Source organism: Thamnophis elegans, chromosome 17 (assembly GCF_009769535.1).
Source record: "Thamnophis elegans isolate rThaEle1 chromosome 17, rThaEle1.pri, whole genome shotgun sequence".
NCBI classification, from domain to species: domain Eukaryota; kingdom Metazoa; phylum Chordata; class Lepidosauria; order Squamata; family Colubridae; genus Thamnophis; species Thamnophis elegans.
The window spans coordinates 11,512,166-11,533,213 of record NC_045557.1 but is presented as its reverse complement, the minus strand read 5'-3'; the positions used below and the strand labels follow the sequence as shown (position 1 = coordinate 11,533,213).

The 21,048-nt window shown below is 43.5% G+C and overlaps 1 protein-coding gene, 1 long non-coding RNA gene and 2 other non-coding genes across 5 annotated transcripts; 3 read left to right on the top strand and 1 right to left on the bottom strand.

Moving 5' to 3' along the window:
- The first annotated feature begins 6,485 nt into the window (after positions 1–6,485).
- Positions 6,486–11,657, top strand: LOC116520080. Of its 2 annotated transcripts, none has more exons than XR_004256718.1 (3): positions 6,486–6,516; positions 9,233–9,287; positions 11,320–11,657. It is a non-coding gene; the product is annotated as an uncharacterized LOC116520080 (long non-coding RNA). The 2 variants fall into 2 exon arrangements; XR_004256717.1 differs by lacking the exon at positions 6,486–6,516 and adding an exon at positions 6,873–6,992.
- On the top strand, positions 7,064–7,141 carry LOC116520316. Its single transcript, XR_004256761.1, has one exon. It is a non-coding gene; the product is annotated as a small nucleolar RNA SNORD126 (small nucleolar RNA).
- Positions 9,513–9,657, top strand: LOC116520314. The gene has a single exon (XR_004256759.1). It is a non-coding gene; the product is annotated as a small nucleolar RNA SNORA79 (small nucleolar RNA).
- A 1,994-nt stretch (positions 11,658–13,651) lies between the features above and the next one.
- LOC116520069 (toll-like receptor 5) lies at positions 13,652–19,486 on the bottom strand. The gene is made up of 2 exons (XM_032234214.1): positions 19,353–19,486; positions 13,652–15,899 (listed from the first exon to the last, which is right to left on the bottom strand). The coding sequence occupies exons 1-2, from the start codon at positions 19,375–19,377 to the stop codon at positions 13,969–13,971; spliced, it is 1,956 nt and encodes a 651-aa protein (XP_032090105.1). The 5' UTR covers positions 19,378–19,486; the 3' UTR covers positions 13,652–13,968.
- Positions 19,487–21,048: the final 1,562 nt, after the last annotated feature.

Sequence of the window (21,048 nt, the reverse complement as noted above, 5' to 3'; positions counted from 1 at the left end):
TCTTCGAACCAACTAAGCATGGGGAATAGGTTTCACATCCGCATGATGTTCTCTCGTGTGCAGCTGGGCTTGTAATTGGAGACCTGTTTGCCTTCTTTTTTTAGAAATTAATCACAAAGGGAGCATGCAAAGTCTCGCAGGGAGCTAACAAAGGACAACCAGAATGGATCTCCTCCTCCTCCTCCTCCTCCTCCTCCTCCTCCTTCCTTGCATTGGGAATTTTTAATCCCCCTTTGGGATCCAGGACTATTGCGCAAAAGGCACTTTTCACAACACGGTTCTCCTGTTTTGATCCCTGGGTGTGTGCAAGTGCCCCTGGGTACGATTGTCATACATTACACAACACCGGTTTGCACTTTGCAATAGCATTCTGTTACACAAGTAGTCAGTGGTGGGTTCCACATTTTGTTACTACTGGTTCGACCTCCCCACGCCCGCGCCCGGTTCGTGCATGCACCCAGCCTTCTACGCATACACTTTGCTCGCCCTTGTGCCTTCCATGCATGCACACAACCTCAAAAGTGTGCCTACATAGGACAGCATGCAGGTAGTCCTTGACTTACTACAGTGCCCAAAATTTCTGTGGCTAAGCGAGGCATTTCTTAGGTGAACTTTGTCCCGTTTTACAGCCTGCCATGCCAACGGTTCTTAAGTGAATCACGGCAGTCGTTAAATGTGTCACCCGGTTGTTAAATGAATCTGGCTTAGCCCATGGACTTGGCTTGTTCTGAAGGTGGCAAACGAGGATCAAGTGACCCCAGGACACTGCGACCGTCATAAATACGAGTCAGTTGCCAAGCCTCTTGAATTTTGATCACGTGACCATGGGGATGCTGCAATGGTCATAATGTGAAAAGTGGTCATAAGTCAATTTTTTCAGTGCCATTGTATCTTTGAATGGTCATTAAACAAACTGTTGTTTAAGTCAAGGACTACTGGATAATGCCTTGTTTCTCGAATCACTCTGCGATGATAGAAGGCAATTCATACACCCAGTCCCAATCAATCAATCAGAATAGAGCTGGAAGGGACCTTGGAGGTCTTCTAGTCCAACCCTCTGCTCAAGCAGGAGACCCTACATCATTTCAATCAATTAATCAGAACAGAGCTGGAAGGGACCTTGGAGGTCTTCTAGTCCAGCCCTCTGCTCAAGCAGGAGACCCAACACCATTTCAATCAATTAATCAGAACAGAGCTGGAAGGGACCTTGGAGGTCTTCTAGTCCAACCCTCTGCTCAAGCAGGAGACCCAACACCATTTCAATCAATTAATCAGAACAGAGCTGGAAGGGACCTTGGAGGTCTTCTAGTCCAGCCCTCTGCTCAAGCAGGAGACCCAACACCATTTCAATCAATTAATCAGAACAGAGCTGGAAGGGACCTTGGAGGTCTTCTAGTCCAGCCCTCTGCTCAAGCAGGAGACCCAACACCATTTCAATCAATTAATCAGAACAGAGCTGGAAGGGACCTTGGAGGTCTTCTAGTCCAACCCTCTGCTCAAGCAGGAGACCCAACACCATTTCAATCAATTAATCAGAACAGAGCTGGAAGGGACCTTGGAGGTCTTCTAGTCCAGCCCTCTGCTCAAGCAGGAGACCCAACACCACTTCAATCAATCAATCAGAACAGAGCTGGAAGGGACCTTGGAGGTCTTCTAGTCCAACCCTCTGCTCAAGCAGGAGACCCTACACCATTTCAATCAATCAATCAGAACAGAGCTGGAAGGGACCTTGGAGGTCTTCTAGTCCAGCCCTCTGCTCAAGCAGGAGACCCTACACCATTTCAATCAATTAATTAGAACAGAGCTGGAAGGGACCTTGGAGGTCTTCTAGTCCAGCCCTCTGCTCAAGCAGGAGATACTATATCAATCAATCAATCAGAACAGAGCTGGAAGGGACCTTGGAGGTCTTCTAGTCCAACCCTCTGCTCAAGCAGGAGACCCAACACCATTTCAATCAATTAATCAGAACAGAGCTGGAAGGGACCTTGGAGGTCTTCTAGTCCAGCCCTCTGCTCAAGCAGGAGACCCTACACCATTTCAATCAATTAATTAGAACAGAGCTGGAAGGGACCTTGGAGGTCTTCTAGTCCAACCCTCTGCTCAAGCAGGAGACCCTACACCATTTCAATCAATCAATCATAACAGAGCTGGAAGGGAACTTGGAGGTCTTCTAGTCCAACCCTCTGCTCAAGCAGGAGACCCAACACCATTTCAATCAATCAATCAGAACAGAGCTGGAAGGGACCTTGGAGGTCTTCTAGTCCAACCCTCTGCTCAAGCAGGAGACCCTACACCATTTCAATCAATCAATCAGAACAGAGCTGGAAGGGACCTTGGAGGTCTTCTAGTCCAACCCTCTGCTCAAGCAGGAGACCCAACACCATTTCAATCAATCAATCAGAACAGAGCTGGAAGGGACCTTGAAAGTCTTCTAGTCCAGCCCCCTGCTCAAGCCGTCGTTTGAAATGACAACTGCATTGAAAAAAGTGACTTGCAGACGAACCTCACCCTTATGGAACTATATCTAGTTCCAAGTCTATGTGTAGCCACTAACCCACTGAAGGATTTGATTGACAGAATTAACCCCCCCCCCCATTTGCTTCCCTCCATCGAAGGGCCTCTGAGTGAGGCTCCTTCCAGGTGATTCCAGATGCAGGAGAGGGATCAAAATGAGAGTGATCTGCTCTTGCGTTTTGGGGAGCCAAAGGCTCTTGCAGATTCTCACGATCCACCCCTATGAAACCCATCCACCTCTTATCTGAGGAATCCTCTTCACCATCTTTAACAACCTTCCCAGGGAGGATGGAGCTACCCCAGCCCGCCTGTCTCCTTTCTTAGGGAGGCTCACCTGTCCTGCAGAGCGCTTGGCCAGGGAGCCTGACAGCTGGCCGCCCCGCCCTCTGGCCATGCTAGCCCTAGGCAAGGAGAGCCAATCGCCGCCCAAGGAGGGAATGATGACACAGGGGAAGGAGCCAATCCGGGTGGTAGGAGGTCCCCAGGTTGCTTTTCATCCCTTTCAGCTATTCTGGGGAGGGGAAGGAGGGAGGGAGGGACGGAGGGAGAGGAGGAAAAAAAATAAGAAGGGAGGAATTAGGTAGAAGAAAACAGGAATGAGGGAGGAATTTGGGGAGAGAATGGAGGAAGGCAGGAAAGAAGGAAAGGGAGAAGGAAGGAAAAATAGGAGGAATTAGGAAGAAGAAAACAGGAATGAGGGAGGAATTGGGGGAAGAAAATGGAAAGAAGGCAGGCCGGCTGGAAAGAAGGGAAGAAGGAAGGAAGGAAAAATATTAGGAAGGGGGGAATTAGGTAGAAGAAAACAAGAATGAGGGAAGAATTTGGGGAAGAGAAGGAAGGAAGGAAGGGAAGCTAGAGAAAGAAGGAAGGCAGGAAAGAAGGAGGTAGAAGGAGGGGAGGGAGGAAGTATGGAAGGAAAAATAGGAAGGGAGGAATTAGATAGAAGAAAACAGGAATGGAGGAATTGGGGGAAGAAAATGGAAAGAAGGAAGGAAAGCTGGAAAGAAGGAAGAAAGGAAGTAAAAATAAGAAAGGAGGAATTAGGTAGAAGAAAACAGGAATGAGGGAGAAATTCGAGGAAGAGAAGGAAGGAAGACAGGAAAGAAGGGAGAAGGAAGGAAAAATAGGAAAGGGGAAATTAGGTAGAAGAAAACAGGAATGAGGGAAACATTCAGGGAAGAGAAGGAAGGGAGGGAGGGAGGAAGGAAGGCAGGAAAGAAGGGAAGGAAAAATAGGAAGGGAGGAATTAGGTAGACGAAAACAGGAATGAAGTAGGAATTGGGGGAAGGAAATGGAAAGAAGGAAGGAAGGCTGGAAAGAACGGAAGAAGAAAGGAAGGAAAAATTAGAGAGGAATTAAGTAGAAGAAAAGAATGATGGAGGAATCTGGGGAAGAGAAGGAAGGAAGGGAAGCTAGAAAAAGAAGGAAGGGAGGCAGGAAAGAAGGATGGAGAAAGAAGGAAGGGAGGAAGGCAGGCAGGCAGGATGGAAAAAAATAGGAATTAGGTAGAAGAAAAGAGGAACGAGACACAAATTTGGGGAAGAAGAAAGGAAGGAAAAATAGGGAGGAATTAGAAGAAAACAGGAATGAGGGAGGAATTAGGGGGAAGAAAATGGAAAGAAGGAAGGAAGGACAGAAGGACAGAAGGAGAAAGAAAGAGGGCCGGGAACAAGAGGGAAGGAAGGAGAAAAAAGGAAAGATGAAGAGAAAAACATGAGGGAGAAGGGAGGGAAAGAGGGAAGGAAAAATAGAGAAGGGAGGGGGGGAGAAAAAGAGAGGAGATAAACCAAAAAAGTTGCTCCCACAGCCTATAATTTATTCTTTAGCCTCAGATGTGCCCACCCTCAAAAAAAAAGCCCCTCCTCAACCCCCCCTCCAGTTTTCTCCCTCAAGGAAAACACATATTAGTGCAAATGGCCCCTGAAAGCTGCAGGGGGAATTCTGGGAGTTGAAGTCCACCCGTCTGAAAGTCGCCCCAAAACACTGGCAAGTCTCTCTCTCTCTCAATTGGTGCAAATAAATACTCCCGCCTCACATTTAATACCATAATTGGCTCGCCTTCTCAACCAATAGCAAGGCAGGCATCCTTATTTCCGGCTCCTCCTACCTGCTTCCGTTTTCCTACAGATTTTGCGAGGTAAGGCGGTGTGTTTCCTTCGTGCCGAATCCGTTATTAATCTTAATTATATTTTGCCATCCGTGCTTATTATAACCTCGGAATTATTCTTGCCAACGCAAGGAAGAAATCCCCATCAAACTGCTATCAGATTATTAAACCCTTTGTGTCTTTTTAAGCCATGATTCCAACGGGGTTTGTTCCATGCGGGGCGCCTGGGACAGACTCTTATGCTGGCTTTCTTAAAAGCAAGACTTTTATGCTTGAAACAAAGCATAAATTCTACCCCCCCAAAGCCCCAGATGACAAAGACACCAAATTTAAATGCAATTATTTGGATTATTTAATACGTAAATGTAATATGTATTTATTGTGTGGCATTTGCTATAATGTATAGAAAAATTAGACTTTTTGAAAACAAATTTAGATATATTTTTTAAAAAAAACCTAAAATATGGACATTAAAATTTAAAAACCCGGTTTAAAATCCCAAGTTTTGGAATTTTTATGTTTAAATTGGATGAGGAACCTTTTAATTCCGCTTCCTTGTTTGTAATGTGTAGCTTTATAAAGTATAATGGTATTGTGGTTTTTTTTTTTATCTGTTGGAGGTATTTTTACAGGCAGGACTCGAACATGTTATGTTTTTCCAAAGCCAAAGTTTTTCCAAAGGGTGGAAATTCAGAAATGTCATTAGTTTGGAGCTTGTAGCCCAATAACTCCATTTTAGGCTTCATAATTAGAACCCAGAACTTGGATGATGATACAAATCCTAAACCAAACCTTTAGATGTAGGGCAGGCAAAAGGAGATTTTAAAAGTTAAACAGAATATAAAATGCACAGTTAACAAAACTAAAATAAGTATAAAAAATAAATTTTAAAAAACAAATATAGGAAGGGATAAGTAAATATATATAAAAATCAATATATGGCAAGCTAAATTGTAATAATATGTAGGACCATATTTACAAAATGCTCAGTTAACAAAACTTAAAATAAATCTAAAAACCAAATTAAAAACAAACCTCTATAGGAAGAGATAAGTAAATATATAAACATTAAAATTAATATATGGCAAACCAAATTAATAATATGTAGGATAATATACAAAATATACAGTTAACAAAACTAAAATATGAAAACACTTTAAACAAACGTATGGGAAGGGATCTAAATGTAAAATTTTATTTTAAAATTTATAAAAATAAAAATTAATATATGACAAACTATATTATATACCATAGGATAATATATACAAAATACACAGTTAACAAAACCAAAATAAATGTAAAATTAAATTTTAAAAAGAAAAACCCCCAGGAAGGGATAAGTAAATATATAAACATAAAAATTAATATATGGTAAACTAAATAGTAATAATATATAGAGCAATATATACTTTACATTGAGGTTATATAATTATAAAACAAGATAATATATATGATTAATGTAATAAACCCTTTTTTCAATCATATTTCTGGGGATTTATTAAAGAAGTAACATGAATACAGTAAAAAAAATAATTGTTTTGCTGGAAAAACTGAGGTTTTAACCCTTTTTTCTTTGTTTTACAGTCTGAAAATGGTTTGGCTGTTGGCAGTTGGGGGGCAGTTGTGTCCCTTTATGGAAAACTATCATCTTGAAAGCTTGCATCAGAGCCTACCTTCTGGCAATTTGGACTTCAAAGAACGCATATATTGCCGCTCTGATTGCATCCGTTGAGTCGCGCCCAGCCGCCTTGTTCAGAATAACCCGCTCCCTCTTGAAAGGGAGGGATGCGGGCAACCCTTTACAAGGTAGAGCTGAGGAGTTTGTCCAATTTCTCGCGGATAAATTTGCTCATCTTCGGACGGACCTGGACTCCAATTGCTCAGAGCCAGCCGAGGTACCGGGGGAGGGTCTTTAGCGGCATCTATGGATTGATTTTCAACTTGTTACTCCTGAGAAAGTGGACAAGACCATGGGAGCAGCGAGTGCCTCCACGTGTGTGCTGGACCCGTGCCCCTCCTGGCTGGTCGCAAACAGCAGGGAGGTGACACGGGGCTGGATCCAGGCGATAGTTACCGCCTCCCTTTGGGAGGGGTTCTTCCCCCCCCCCAAAGGCGGCGGTGGTGAGACCCGTCCTGAAGAAGCCGTCTTTGGATTCAGCCATCCTAAATAACTATCGTCCAGTCTCCAACCTCCCCTTTGTTGGGAAGGTTGTTGAGAAAGTGGTAGCTTCTCAGCTCCGGCGGTCCTTGGATGAAACAGATTATCTAGACCAGTGGTTCCCAAACTTGGCAACTTTAAGACTTGTGGACTTCAACTCCCAGATTTTGGTATAGTTTGGTATATTTCGTAGGAAGAGAATGAAAAAAAAAGGTATCTTGATTATTATTATTTTTTACCAGCTTCAAAAATAAAACTTGGGAATATTAATAAGGTTTTTCGACAGTCTGCTATGATGAACTGCATGTTATGTCCGTGTTTCACCTGATAAACCATGATTAGAAACATGCCCTGAGCAGAACCTGTTTGCCCACAGCTTGTCTTCACCATGCATTCCTCTTGAGTTAAATGAGTTGCAGATAGTCCTCGACTTATGACAGTTCATTTAGTGGCTGTTCAAAGTTACAGCGGCACTGGGGAAAAAGTGAGACGATTTTCCCCCGTTACAACCTTTGTAGCATCCCTGACGTGATCTGAATTCAGATGGCATGAGTCACACGTCAACTGGCAGCCGAGTCCTATTTATAATGGTTGCAGTGTCCTGGAGTCACCTGCTCCCCTTTTGCGACAAAACAAAGGAAGCCAGATTCACTTAACCAGACGTGTCACTAGCTTAATAACTTCAGTGGTTCATTTAACGACTATGGCAAGAAATTTAAAACCGAGCAAAACTCACGTAACAAACGTCCCACATAACAACAGAAATGTCAGGCTCAGTTGTTGAGAACCAGCTGTGTATATAGCAAATGGAACTTTGGTCAAGACTACATACCCCATCCTGAGGTTTCACACCAGGATGCCCTCGACTTAAGACCCTAATGGAGCCTACTCATTTCCATTTTAAGTTGCGACTATTGTAAAGAGGGTAACTCATGTAACCAACCCAATTTTTAAAAAAAATTAGGATTGTTAAGCGAACCCATGTTTGTTTTGTCGTAAAGTAGAAGTAAAACCCAATTTTTGGCAAACATGTAAATTAAGGTCAGGTGACAGAAGTTACATCAGCACTTACGACTGATTTTCACACTTGTTACGTCCATTGCAACATCCCCATGGCCACGTGATCAAAATTTAGGCGCGTGGCAACTGGCATGCAGTGTCCCAGTCATTTGCGAGCTTCCCAGCTGGTCTCCAAACAGCATACTCAATGGGGGAAGCCAGATTCGCTTAATGACTGCATGATTTGCTTAATGACTGTGGCAAAGAGGTCATAAAATGGGGCAAACTAAACAGTTTCCTTGCTTAGTGGCGGAAATTTTGGGCTCAATTGTGGTTGTCACACGAGGACTAATCCTCCGTGACCCAACTTTGGTTTGGCAGTATAGAAATTAAAAATGAGGGATCTTTGATGGTGCGGTCTGAGCTTCATTGTTACAACCAAGCTCAGGGTGGCATCAAAGAACCCTAATTTCAACTATGAGCTACAAATATTTTCCCTTACTTTGATGTAGCCCAAATGTCAGCGTTCCAATTATGCAGAATTAAATCAGAGCTCAAGACATAACTTTCATCAAAGTTCCAATTTAATAAGACAGACATGTTGGCACATCTGTGGAATCCCAAATCTAAAAGCTTCCTGGGATTCCTCCCAGTTGAAAGGTCATGATCTTATCTCCACACCCATAAATCCATCACATGGTCCAATCTTTGTGGCATTTCCACCCATCTAGTTCCGATCAGGTGCAGAGATGCGGAGACAAAAGATGACCTTTGGCTTCTAGAAAAGAATGACAACAACACATTCCACAGTTCTTCTCCTTTCTATTCCCCTTCCCAATTACTATACTAATGAAACAGCATAATGAAATACTATAGAGTGTGGCAGGCCAAAGATCCTAAAAAGGAATATAACTGCAGGCCTGACACCAGGGGCTAATCAATAAATTAAAAAAACAGGTTTATGTATTCCAGCATAACTCTGGACCGCCTTGAGCAATTTCAACCAAACTTGGTACACAGATGACTGATCCTCTGGAAAAAAATACTGTGGGGGGTAAGACCCCCCCTAACACCCCTCAGGGTGTGTGTTCTGTTAAGATACAGCCTCTTGTCCCTTAAAATGGCTTCTACTGTTCAGTGGAGTTGCCATTTTAACGGCTTCACAGTACTCCACAAGGGGGCACCCTCTGGTAATGGGGAAAAGCCAACAGAAATTATGTTTGGTCCTCACCATTCTCCCCCCCCCCCCAACATAAATAAATACCCGGGCAATGTTATTGGCTAGTTAATATAGAAAGAAAGAAATGTCTGACTCTGAACTGCCTTTGACAATAAAAGATGAAGAGAAGAACGGTTTCTGGATTACAGATTTTTTTTTTTACTGCCAGTAGATCAAAGTATTTGGTCGCTAACTCAAGAATTACCGGTGTTTTCTTTTCTTTCTTTTTTTACAGGATTGATGATTCTGGCAGGAGTTGGGTGAAAACAATTTCCCTCCACTTTGAAAATGTAAGTATTGATGCTCTTTTTCCTGGTTAATAGACAAGATTGTATCCGACGAAGAGTCTGTTGATGAACTAGAATTAATTTGAAATATTTATAGTAGTGGATAGTTATAGGTGGCTATTTTCATTGCCTTCTTGGGCTCACAATTTTAAGAAGGGACACAGTATGGAGCGGGGCGCGATGGGTACCAGCATTTAAGCAGTCAAAAGGTTTTATAAAGGCTTGAATTGATGGCTGTTCCTCTCACTGTTGCAAGCCTCAAACAGCGGGATTTTATGTCATCATATACTAACGTGACCTTTCTTCACTCAAAAGTGTCTTTAGATGGGTTGGCCGTCTGTGACACGGTTGAATTTTGCGGGGTCACACATTCTGAAGAGCAACAAATGTGACTATTAAGTGAAGAGCAGCAAATGTGACTATTAAGCAATCCTGGCTGCATATCCTGTGCATAAAATACACAGAATGCAAACCTGTGAGCTCAAATTAGCATCCATGCACAGATACTGCTCTATACATTACTATCTCTGGAGGTTCCTTGTCACAGGTGTCCCAAAGGTGCTTTTAAAGGAGCCCAACCGTGTCAGAGTATATTCATGAACTGGAAAAAGGGCATAGCAACAAGGTCAGCCAATGGGAGGTGAAACACTTTGGAGCCTGGGCATGGCTTAGCTCTGTAGCTCCGAGTCTGTGCTGAGCCCAAAACTGGTCTGAGCTCTGAACTAAACTGGAAACCAATCCTCTTATCACGTTGGAAAAACCACTCTTGGTATTGTATATAATATATATAAAGAGGAGTTAATGAATCCTGCTGCATCAGTTACCTGTGTATGCTTTCTGGATTTGATTGCTGCAACAATCTCTTGACAAACTGGACTTTCTTGTTCTTTTTTCTTTTGAAGACATTTCGCTTCTCATCCAAGGTTGCTTCAGCTCTGACTGGAGGGAGGGAATGGAAGGATTTATGCTCCTTGCAGAAAGCTGGTCATTTGTGTCCTTTTTAGAGAGCTGTTGAGGCCACCTGGAGGTTTTATCTGTGTCCTCAGGGTCACTTGAGTGATGCAAATGGTTGTGGAGCTGCCTTGGCTGCAGAATGGCATGTTTTTGTGGTACGGAAGGAGTGCGGTATATAGATATTTTCAGACACGGGTTTTTGTAAGGAACAGATGACAAACTGTTTAAAAACCTGTAATTATTACATTCTAAAATGGAAGAGGAACAAGTCAAACAATGATTGTATTGGGAAAAAAACTTTGGTTACACGCTGGAATTAGAAAAATGGCAAAAACTTTGGGAGAGGAATCTTCACTGTTGAACACAAGTGCAGGCTGATGGGGATGAGTCTGGGTCCATAGATAAATATCCATAGACCTTTAACGACACGCTTTGGGATGAATACCCTTCGAACGGAACAGGAGGATGAATTGATTTTCAGAAAATATTGCGCATGACAGGAACCACTTGTGCTTCCAGTTTGAGACATAGACAACACAGCCTCGTCCCCAACAGCCTGTGTCTTAGGTTCAATAGAGAAGGGACAAACACAACTCCAAATCGCAATCCTTTCAGCAATTCCAAGATGGCTCCACACCCATTTGCACCACTCTAGTGACTTTGAGGACAGAGATAAACCTCCAAGTGGCCTCAACAACTGTTTAAAAAGGATGCAAATGACCAGCTGTCTGCAAGGAGGGTCAATCCTTCCCTTCCCCACCATCAGTCAGAGCTGAAGAAGCTTCTTGGATGAGAAGGGAAACGTATTTAAAGATGACACAGATAAACCTCCAAGTAGCCTCAATGACCCTCTAAAAGGATGCAAATGACCAGCTGTCTGCAAGGAGTGTAAATCCTTTCCTTCCCCATCATCCAGTCAGAGCTGAAAAAGCTTCTTGGATGACAAGCAAAACGTCTTTGAAAAAAAAAATCAAGGAAGTCCAGTTGCCTCCTAGGGGGAAAAAAAGCACCTTTGGGGCTGCTCTGTATGTTATTTTTTAAATTATATCTAAATATCTGCATTGTGCTTTCCCCCCCACAGAGATGTTGAACACATTTTGGAAGGGAAACGATTCTTCCTCACTAACCATTCCAAATAAATCACCACGAGGAAGCAGAAGAATCGGCCAGGATGTGTTGGAATCCTCTAGGAATGAGTAAACGGTGCTTCACGTTCATTTATCAAATTGGTAACTTCAAGTACATTTCTTCTCTGAATTAAGTGAAGTTCAGGGATGTTCCAATTAACAGATGCTCAACTCTTGAACCGAACAGGATGACAATTTATGTACCCACTTGGTAAGCTGAACTAAACCTGTGGAATTTGCCTTATGGATTGGGTGTCAAAACTTTGCATATAATAAAATATCATGCAGTATATTTGTGAGTTCTTTTTGCATTCTTCAGCTGACCTGGCTATAAATTAAAGATCCCCCCTCATCCCCCCCTGCCTTAAGACACTTCCTCCTCTGAAATTTTTGCACAGAAATGTGTTTTAAATGCATCCAATTGAACAAGTGCATTTTAAAGACAAACGTTTAAAATTGTATTGCCATTTAGTAATTCGCAATCAAAATTTTGGGCTCAACTGCCAGAAGCGGACTTTGAAGGGGTTGTGACAAAGAAGGGGGTCAGTTTGTTCTCCAAAGCACCGGGAGGCAAGACAATAAGCAATGGATGGAAAGTAAATAAAAAGAGAAGTAACCTAGAATTAAGGAGACATTTTCTAACAGTGAGAATAATTAACCAGTGGGACAGCTTGCCACCAGAAGTTTTGGGTGCTCCAACATTGGAGGTTTTTAAGAAGAGATTGGACAGACGTTTCACTGAAATGGGATAGGGTTTCCTGCCTTAGCAGGGGGTTGGACTAGAAGACCTCCAAGGTCCCTTCTACATTCTGGAGTACGTTTTTGCCAAACCCTCCACTCTAGCCAAGCCTGCCATCTTTAATGAATCCGCTTCATGTACGATAAGTTTTTGTATCCCCTGGTTATGGCTGTGAAAATCACCTCTAATTTTCTGGCCTCTTTGCCAGACTTGATCTGAGTGCAAATTCTGCACCAGTACTCAATGATTTGAGATGGGCGTCTTGGATGAACTTGCCCAAATGTTGCTTCTTCTGTCATCCTGTTAAGCAAATCATGGCTTAACGGGTTCTGTGAATACAGCCAATAGCAGGGAGCATCATAGGACAGCTTTTAGGAATTACTCCTCCCCTTCGTTCCATACCCATTTAAAATTTCCAAGGCTGCCACAATTAAACGTGGTTTTATTTCCTTTGTAAGAAGTTATTAGGCTGAATGTTGTTTTCTGAAGTCCTGGTTTATTTACAAATGTACAAAGCTCAGCTCAGGCAGTTGCAACGTAGACAAATTATGACTCCACCTCTGATTCTTTTTTCCACATTGCCCTGCATTATTACATTGCAAGAACATTTTCCCAGCATGATAGTTTACACATATTTTGTACTGTACATTAGTTCTCGACTCACAACAGTTCATTTAGTGACTTCAAAGTTACAGTGGCGCTGAAAGAAAAGTGACCCATGACCATTTTTCACACTTAACAACCATTGCCGCATCCCCACAGTCACATCCAAATTCAGACTTCGCGACCGGTTTCTGTTTATGACCGTCACAATGTCCCGGAGTTACGTGATCTTCTCTTGCGACCACCTGACAAAATCCATGGGGGAAACCAGGTTCACTTAACGGTGTTATTAACACAGCAACTGCAACGATTCACTTAACTGGCAAGAAAGGTGGCAAAATGGGCCAAAATTCACTGAATGACTATCTCGTTTAGTGACATTTGGGGGCTCAAACGTCATGTTGAGGACAATTTGTATTGTGGCTGTAGTTCCTGTTTTCCAGCCAAGTTGTTCTCACTGCTGGATTTTCAGGAGAGAGAAAAGCCCTGCCGGCCTCCTAATTTGGTGCTGGCTGGGAATTCTGGGAGTTGTCACCCCAGGAAGATGGGACATTGTAGACGTTTTGTTCAAACTCCCTCCAAAACCTGTTGCACACAAAGTGGAAATGTGTCTGATCTAAGATAAGACCTCAGGGACCACTAAATTGATCATTTTAAGTCCTGCGGACCACTAATATCTGCGTAATGGCTGGCTGGGCGTGGCTAGGTCATGTGACTGGGTGGGTGTGGCCAACTCTATGTCACTCATATCAAGGGGCGCCTTGCCAGCCACTCCCACCCGGCCTCCTTAGGGCCCCAAAAGGAAGCAGTTGCTGGAGCTAAGCAGCCGCCAGGAGAAAGGAGGCTCAGCAGAAGCACCTCACTGAGGACTACCAGCATAGGCTTTATCAAGCAGAGGGAAGGCCTGCAGGAGTGCAAGGCCAGGTACTGGCGCCTGGAGGCTCAGCGGGCTGAGATGGTCAGCCAGTTCCAGACAATGATGCAGTCCCACTGGAACGAGGCCCTCCGGCTCTTTGCCATCAGTGGCCTCGTCGTCCCTCACCAGGAGACCCTAAGTCGGAATTTCTGCCCCCCTCCAACCCGCCCCAAAAGACTCTGAAGGGGGAGACCCTCCATAGCAACACAAGCGTTCATTGTATGTATGCAGCTCAGGGACCGTGGTTTTGAGGACCCCGGATTTAGTGCAATATAAAAAAGGCAAATAATTTCTCTGCGGACCACCAAAATTTTCTCATGGACCACCGGTTGGTGACCGCTGGCCTTAAGAGACACACTTGTGCAGGAACTGAGGCAAGGGCTGCCTCTGGAAATTAGAGCTGGTCTGAAGGCAAGTCAGGGGAAGCTGAGATGCCTTCACTATGGCAGTGTGGTTCTGCAGCCAGTTGTTGAAATGCTTGAGGTCACAACTGCAAACTAAGGACAGCTCCCTCAAATCCAGGAATCGCAGCTGCCCCATTGGTTGAAAGGAGGAAGACGAGAGGGTCATCAGCGGATTTCCACGGACACGGAGAGCACGCAGGGATTCCAAACTATGGAAGATCTGTTCGGGAAGTTTGTGCAACCTGTTTTCCCCGAGATCCAGGATTTCTAAAGACGCCAAACTCTGGAAAAGGTTCCCAGGCAAGTCTCGGAGGTGATTGGAGCTGAGATTCAATGCCCGGAGTTTCTCCAGAGGCTGAAAGAGGTCTGTGCATCTCTGGGTGGCCCAGATGTTTCCCAGGTCGTTGCGGGAAAGGTCCAGTTGCGTGAGTTGCCTTGGAGACTTCTCAACTTGCGAACACCTCGCCAGGTCGTTGCTGGAGAGATTCAGAAACTTCAGGAGGGGGATCTCTGCCAGGTGACGCCAGACGTTCCCCAGGTCCTTCAGACGGTTGGAGGAGAGATCAAGATGGACCAAGTGTGGGCCAAGTGTTTCGATGCCCCAGGTGTCTTGGATCCTGTTTTGCCCCAAATGAAGACGCAACAAGGAAGGGAGATTCCCTCCGGGAATTCGGTCAAGAGCGTTGTCTTGCAAGTCGAGGAACTGCAAAGATTTGAGATCCGTCAGGGCCTTATGCTGAACAATCCCGATGTGGTTGGACTTCAGGATCAGACGTTGCAGAGGAGAGGCCTTCAAATCCTCCAGTGCTTCCCTGTACAGCTCCCCGAGAAGATTGTGAGACAGATCCAGAACTTGGAGCTTGCTTAACCCTGAAAACGCCCCCTTTTGAATCTTGTTAATCTGGTTGGATCTTAAGAGCAAGGTGTTGAGATCCGGCAAGCTGGAGAACACGGAGGCGTTCAGGGCGTTGAGGAAACCGTGGGACATGTCGAAAGTCCCAATGCGGCTGTGACGCAGTCCTGAGAACGTGGTGTGGGAAATGTCCTTCAAGTTCTGGAAGCCGAACCCGCTGCCGATGGCCCCTGAGTGTTGCACCTTGAGGTTCTGGATCCTGGTGCCGTTCAGTCTCTGGAGGAACGCTTCGACGCGGGCCACGTCCCAGGGGTTGGAAGAGATGTCCAAGGTGCCCAGGGTGATGTCGCGAAACGGGTTGGCGCAAGAAGGACGGCCGCTGGACAGTCGATTGGAGGACAGGTCGAGGAAGGTCAAATGGCGCCCTCGGAGATATTGGAGGTCGTCTCCACAAATGGCCCCGATTTGGTTGAGTTTCAGCTGGAGGACACTTAGTTTTTTCAGTCCTTGGAAGGTGGGATCTGGACTCAACCGACGAAGACGGTTCCCTCTAAGGTCCAAGGTTTCCAACGACAAAAGGTCTTGGAAATAGCCCTTCTCCAGGATTCCGTTGTCGAAACCACTTGTGTCTAAGTGTAACATCTTGAGTTTGGTCAAACCCTGGAATGCTTTGGGGTGCAGTGAGAGGTTCCTGTTGCCCCCCAAGTCTAGGAAGGTGATGTTGGACACATTCTCAAAGGCCTTCTCCCCAACATAGAGAGGGTCCCCCAGTTGGTTACCCAATGACAGCATCTGCAGGGCACTCAACTGCGGGAACGAAGACGCCTGTAAGGTAGTGAAGAGGTTAAAATTCAACAGGAAGACTTGAGTGGACACGTCCACCTGGGGAATGGCCCTGAGCCTTTGGCCTTGGCAGTTGGCCACCAGGAGGTTGTTGATTTGGGTTGTGGAGCATCGGAAGAACACGTTGGTGGCTGAACTCGGGGCTGCCAAGACAAAGACTATTGCGAGGATGGAGACTGGAATGAAAGAAAGGAAGGAAGGAAGGAAGAGATTTTATTCACGTCCCAGCCTTATGGCTACTATAAAATTGATGTTCCTAGGAATCCATTGGTCAGCTGGAGCCTTCGCAATGGATCGCATGGTTTGTTGGTAGGCCATGCAACTCAACTACATGGATTAATGTAAAAATATAATGTAAGCTATATGGATTAATGTAAAAATAAAATAGAATTACATATTCTATTTTATTTTACTTTATGTACACAGAGAACATATGCACCAAAGACATTCCTTCTATATTCTATTTTATTCTATTCCTATATTCTATTTATATTCTATTGTAATCTATTCTACTCTACTCATTTTTAATCCTATCTATTCTAGTCCTATAATCTATTCTATTCCTATATTCTATTTATATTCTATTCTACTCTACTCATTTTTAATCCTATTCTATTCCTCTATTCTATTCTATTTCTATATTTCCTTTTATTCTATTCTATTCCTATAGTCAATTCCTCTATTCTATTTTATTCTATTCCTCTATTCTATTCTATTCCTATATTCTATTTCCATTCTATTCTAGTCTACTCATTTTAATCCTATTCTATCTTATTCTATTCCTATATTCTAAAATCTATTTATATTCTATTGTAATATATTCTACTCATTTTTAATCCTATCTATTCTAGTCCTATAATCTATTCTATTCCTATATTCTATTTATTTCTATTCTATTCTACTCTACTCATTTTTAATCCTATTCTATTCCTATATTCTATTCTATTCTATTTCTATATTCTATTTCCATTTTATTCTATTTATTCTATTTTATTCTATTCCTCTATTCTATTTCCATTCTATTCTATTCTACTCTACTCATTTTAATCCTATTCTATCCTATTCCTATATTCTATTCTATTCCGATATTCTATTTCCATTTTATTCAACTCTATTCTATATTCTATTCCTATATTCTATTTCCATTCTATTCTATTCCTATATTCTATTTATATTCTAATCTATTCTACTCTACTCATTTTTAATCTTATTCCTCTATTCTATTCCTCTATTCTATTTATATTCTATTCTAACCTACAAATTTTTAATCCTATCCCTCTATTCTATTCCTATATTCTATTCTAGTCCAACACAGTGTCTCTCAACAAGGCTGCTTTAAGATGTGTGGACTTCAACTCCCAGAATTCTTCAAGTGGCCAAGGTTGAGAAACACTGGTCTAATGTGTTAGAATAATAGAATTTTAAGGCTAGAAGGGACCTCAGAGGTCTTCTAGTCCGACCTTCTGCCCGTGGCAGGACACCTTATTAAACTTGACAATAAATGGCTTGGTTTAAGTTACTGTTATCACCCTTGACTGCAAAGAAGGTCTGGGAGAAATAAATTCGCTCCGTTTTGGGTGAGAGTTTATGTTTGCAAACCAAGTCAGCTAAAACTTGGCTTTCACATAGACTTTGTTAGCATTAAACTGGCTTAATTTTTATGCAATTTAATGTGTCATTTGTGGTTCAATGTTATTGTGCACATACAGAATAACAGTTGGAAGGGACCTTATAGGTCATCTAGTCCAACCCCCAGCTCAAGCAGGAGACCCTATGCTATTTTGGACAAATCCCTGTCCAGTCTCTTCTTAAAAACGTCCTGTGATGGAGCCCCCACAACTTCTCGTGGCAAGCTGTTCCACTGGTTAATTGTCCTCCCTGTTAGGAAGTTTCTCCTTAATTCTAGGTTGCTTCTCTCCTTGATTAGTTTCTATCCATTGTTTCTCATCCTGCATTCGGGTCCTTTGGAGAATAGCTTGACCCCCTAACTCCTCTCTCTGGCAGCCCCTCAAATATTGGAAGATGCTCTCATATCTCCCCTAGTCCTTCTCTTCATTAGACTAGCCAGGCCCGGTGCCTGCACCCATTCTTCATATGTTTGAGCCTCCTGTCTGCTCATCATCCTGGTTGCTCTTCTCTGCCCTCTTTCTACAATCTCAACATCTTTTTTTTACACCATGGAGACCAAAACTGGAGGCAGGATTTGAACTCGGGTCTCACCAGTGCAGTATAAAGCGGCCCAGGCATCACACAGATTAGCAGAGTTGGAAGGGACCCTGCAGGTCATCTAGTCCAACCCCCTGCCCAAGCAGGAGACCCTACATCTGCCTCTACCTAGGATTGAACTCACAACCTCCTGAATGTGAGGCGAGAGCTCCCACCTCTAGGCCACAAAATCAGGAGGGATTGTAATCAAGAGAAATGCATTGTGTGTGTTCTGGCAGTGTGCTACATGCTCTCTCCAACTTAAAACATTTTTAGTAATTTTCCTCCCTTTTCTAATTCAGGTAAAACCTCTGACCTGTACATTTAAGACACATGACATTAAGTCATACCGTATTTTTTGGCGTATAACATACACCCTTTTCCCCGTAAAAGGAGGTGAAAATTTGGGTGCATCTTATACACTGAATGTAGCCCCACCCACCGGCCCCCACCCTTTGGCCTCTGCCTCCCAGCAATTTACCTACTTGCAGCAAACGGGGAGCTTGCGGAGGCTGCAATAGGCTATGGCAGTGGTTCCCAAACTTGGCAACTTTAAGACTTGTGGACTTCAACTCCCAGAATTCTCCAGCCAGCTCTGCTGGCTGGAGAATTCTGGGAGTTGAAGTCCACAAGTCTTAAAAGTTGCCAAGTTTGGGAACCACTGGGCTATGGCAATCCCTGCAGCCTGAAACAGCTGATGATTGGGAGCCCCCCTGCTAAAACTGAAATTGAAACCTGCTGCTTGCTCCCCAGGCAAATAGCTGGGAGGCAGAAGCAGGGTTTTTTTCTTCTTCTTGTGCTAATCAGGCTGTTTACTGCAAGGAGGTAAGTCAATAACTATAAATGCCTCTGGAATGTTGAAATTATTAGACTTTATTTTTTTTAAAGACTGCTTTATTATTGTTCTAAACAGCTTAACAAAATGAAGCAGCTTTTTAAAAAATAAATCCTTGATCTGGAGAGACCCAGTGTTATTGTATCTTCTTTTAAATAGCAGAGAATAAGTATACTTCCAGAAAGCCACATCAATTTTAACAGCATCTGTACAAGTATAGTCTGAAATGTAACACTACAAAGTGTATATCGTCTGTGCTGTTTGCCGCAAGGAGGCAAATTGCTGGGAGACAGAAGCAGATTTCCCCCCCCCCTTGTTCTCCTCCCCAAAAGCTAGGTGCGTCTTATACTTCAGAGCATCTTATACTCCGAAAAATACGGTAGTTTGTTTAGCCGCAATTTCTTGAATCTAGTACTGTTGGCTGGGGTCATTAGCGGATAAGCAATTGTTTAACAAACCACTATGGGTGGGTCGACACTATGAAACCACAAATCAGCCAGCTAAATTTTAGTTCATATAAGACGTAGCGCGCTCCCAAGTTTAAAAAGCAATGCTGAATTTCTATTTTCACTCCTCTTTTGGGTCTCACCTCGGTGAATCTTCCACTCCTCCATGCCGTTGTGTGTGCAACGCAACCAATCCCCCCGCTTTGGGTGGCAGTTGTCGGTCTCTCTCGAGTGCAGGTATGGCTGGCCCTGGGATTCCTCCCCTATAAAGGCCCCTGGAACCACCCATCCTTCCCAGGCCTACGTCAGAGGTGACTGGACAAAAAAGCGAAGCGTTACGCAACGGGGAAGTGGCAGGGAAATTTGTGATGGTTGCTTTGGCCGGTCCTCCCAGGCCAAATATTTGGAAAGGCCTCCCAATATAAGCGTGGCTCACCTTGAGGGGCATACAAATGCAGGTCAAGTTTCCATTATTGGGTAAAGCAGGAGACTCCCTGCGCCACGGACGTCGTTACGGAGGGTCAGGCTGTGGAGGAAGCTTTCTTCCACCTTTATTCAAGGTATTATCATTCCGTGACAATATTAAACTCCTCGTTTCTACCTCTCTTACCCAACCATGGAGAAAACAAATCCAAAATTCAAAAATATTCTGTGCCTCCTTTTTCTTTTTTACCTTCAATGTTAATCTGTCCAGTTCTGCAGTCTTAGTATTTTTTAAATTTATTTCTTCATCTGGAGGGGTGTTTCCTTGTTTTTTCCGGTGCTTGCGCAAATACAATTGTTGCTGCTGTTAAAGCATGTAATATTAAATACACATTCCCTTTATAATAGTTCTCCAGTAATACACCTAACAAAAATAATTCTGGTTTATAATCTATATGAGGGACGCAGTGGCTGAGTGGCTAAGACGCTGAGCTTGTCCATCAAAAAGGTTGGAAGTTTGGCAGTTTGAATCCCTAGCTCAGTGTAATGGAGTGAGTTCCCGTGACTTGTCCCAGCTTCTGCCAACCGAGCAGTTCGAAAACAGGTAAGAAATGCAAGTAGAAAAATAGGGACCACCTTTGGTGGGAAGGGAACAGCGTTTCGTGCGCCTTCAGGGGCATTGAGTCATGCCAGCCACATGACCACGGAGACGTCTTCGGACAGCGCTGGCTCTTTGGCTTTAAAATGGAGATGAGCAGCGCACCCCCTAGAGTCGGGAACGACTAGTACATATGTGCAAGGGGAACCTTTACCTTTACTTATAATCTATATGCTGCTGTAACATTTTTTCTAACCACATATGCATTTTCGTCCATTTATTTTTTTGTTTTTGGACATGTGCACCACATGTGATAATATGTACCCGGAGTTTGGTTACATTTCCCTCACTTAGCAGACACGTTTTTAAATGTTTTGGATAATCTAGCCGGGGACTCACTACACTGTTCACTAAACACTTACTGTATACAAAGAGAAAATATATAAATAACACTTTTAAAAAAGATATCATTTCCTCTTCGATTTCAGGCTTTGTGTAAGACTCCCCGCTAAATGCATGAGTGGCCTTACAAAGCACGCACACTCTGGTCAGTTATGGACAGCCGTGGCTGTTAAGTGATTCACTGCTGTGACTTGTGTCACAATGAAAAATGGATGTGCAGGTTAGAAGTCTCCTACACTTCCAAAGAGACAGAAGGTCTCCACCATGGTGCTAAGGCAGTGTTTCTCAACCTTGTCAACTTGAAGATGTCCGGACTTCAACTCCCAGAATTCTGGGAATTGAAGTCTAGACATCTTCAAGTTGACAAGGTTGAGAAACACTGTGCTAAGGTAAAGGTTCCCCTTGCACATATGTGC

Coding starts and splice junctions, on each gene's coding strand:
- LOC116520069 (XM_032234214.1), bottom strand. CDS start 19,377: ATGGAGGAGTGGAAGATTCACCGAG. Junction 15,900..19,352: donor GGAGTGGAAGATTCACCGAG/GTGAGACCCAAA, acceptor CTTTCATTCCAG/TCTCCATCCTCGCAATAGTC.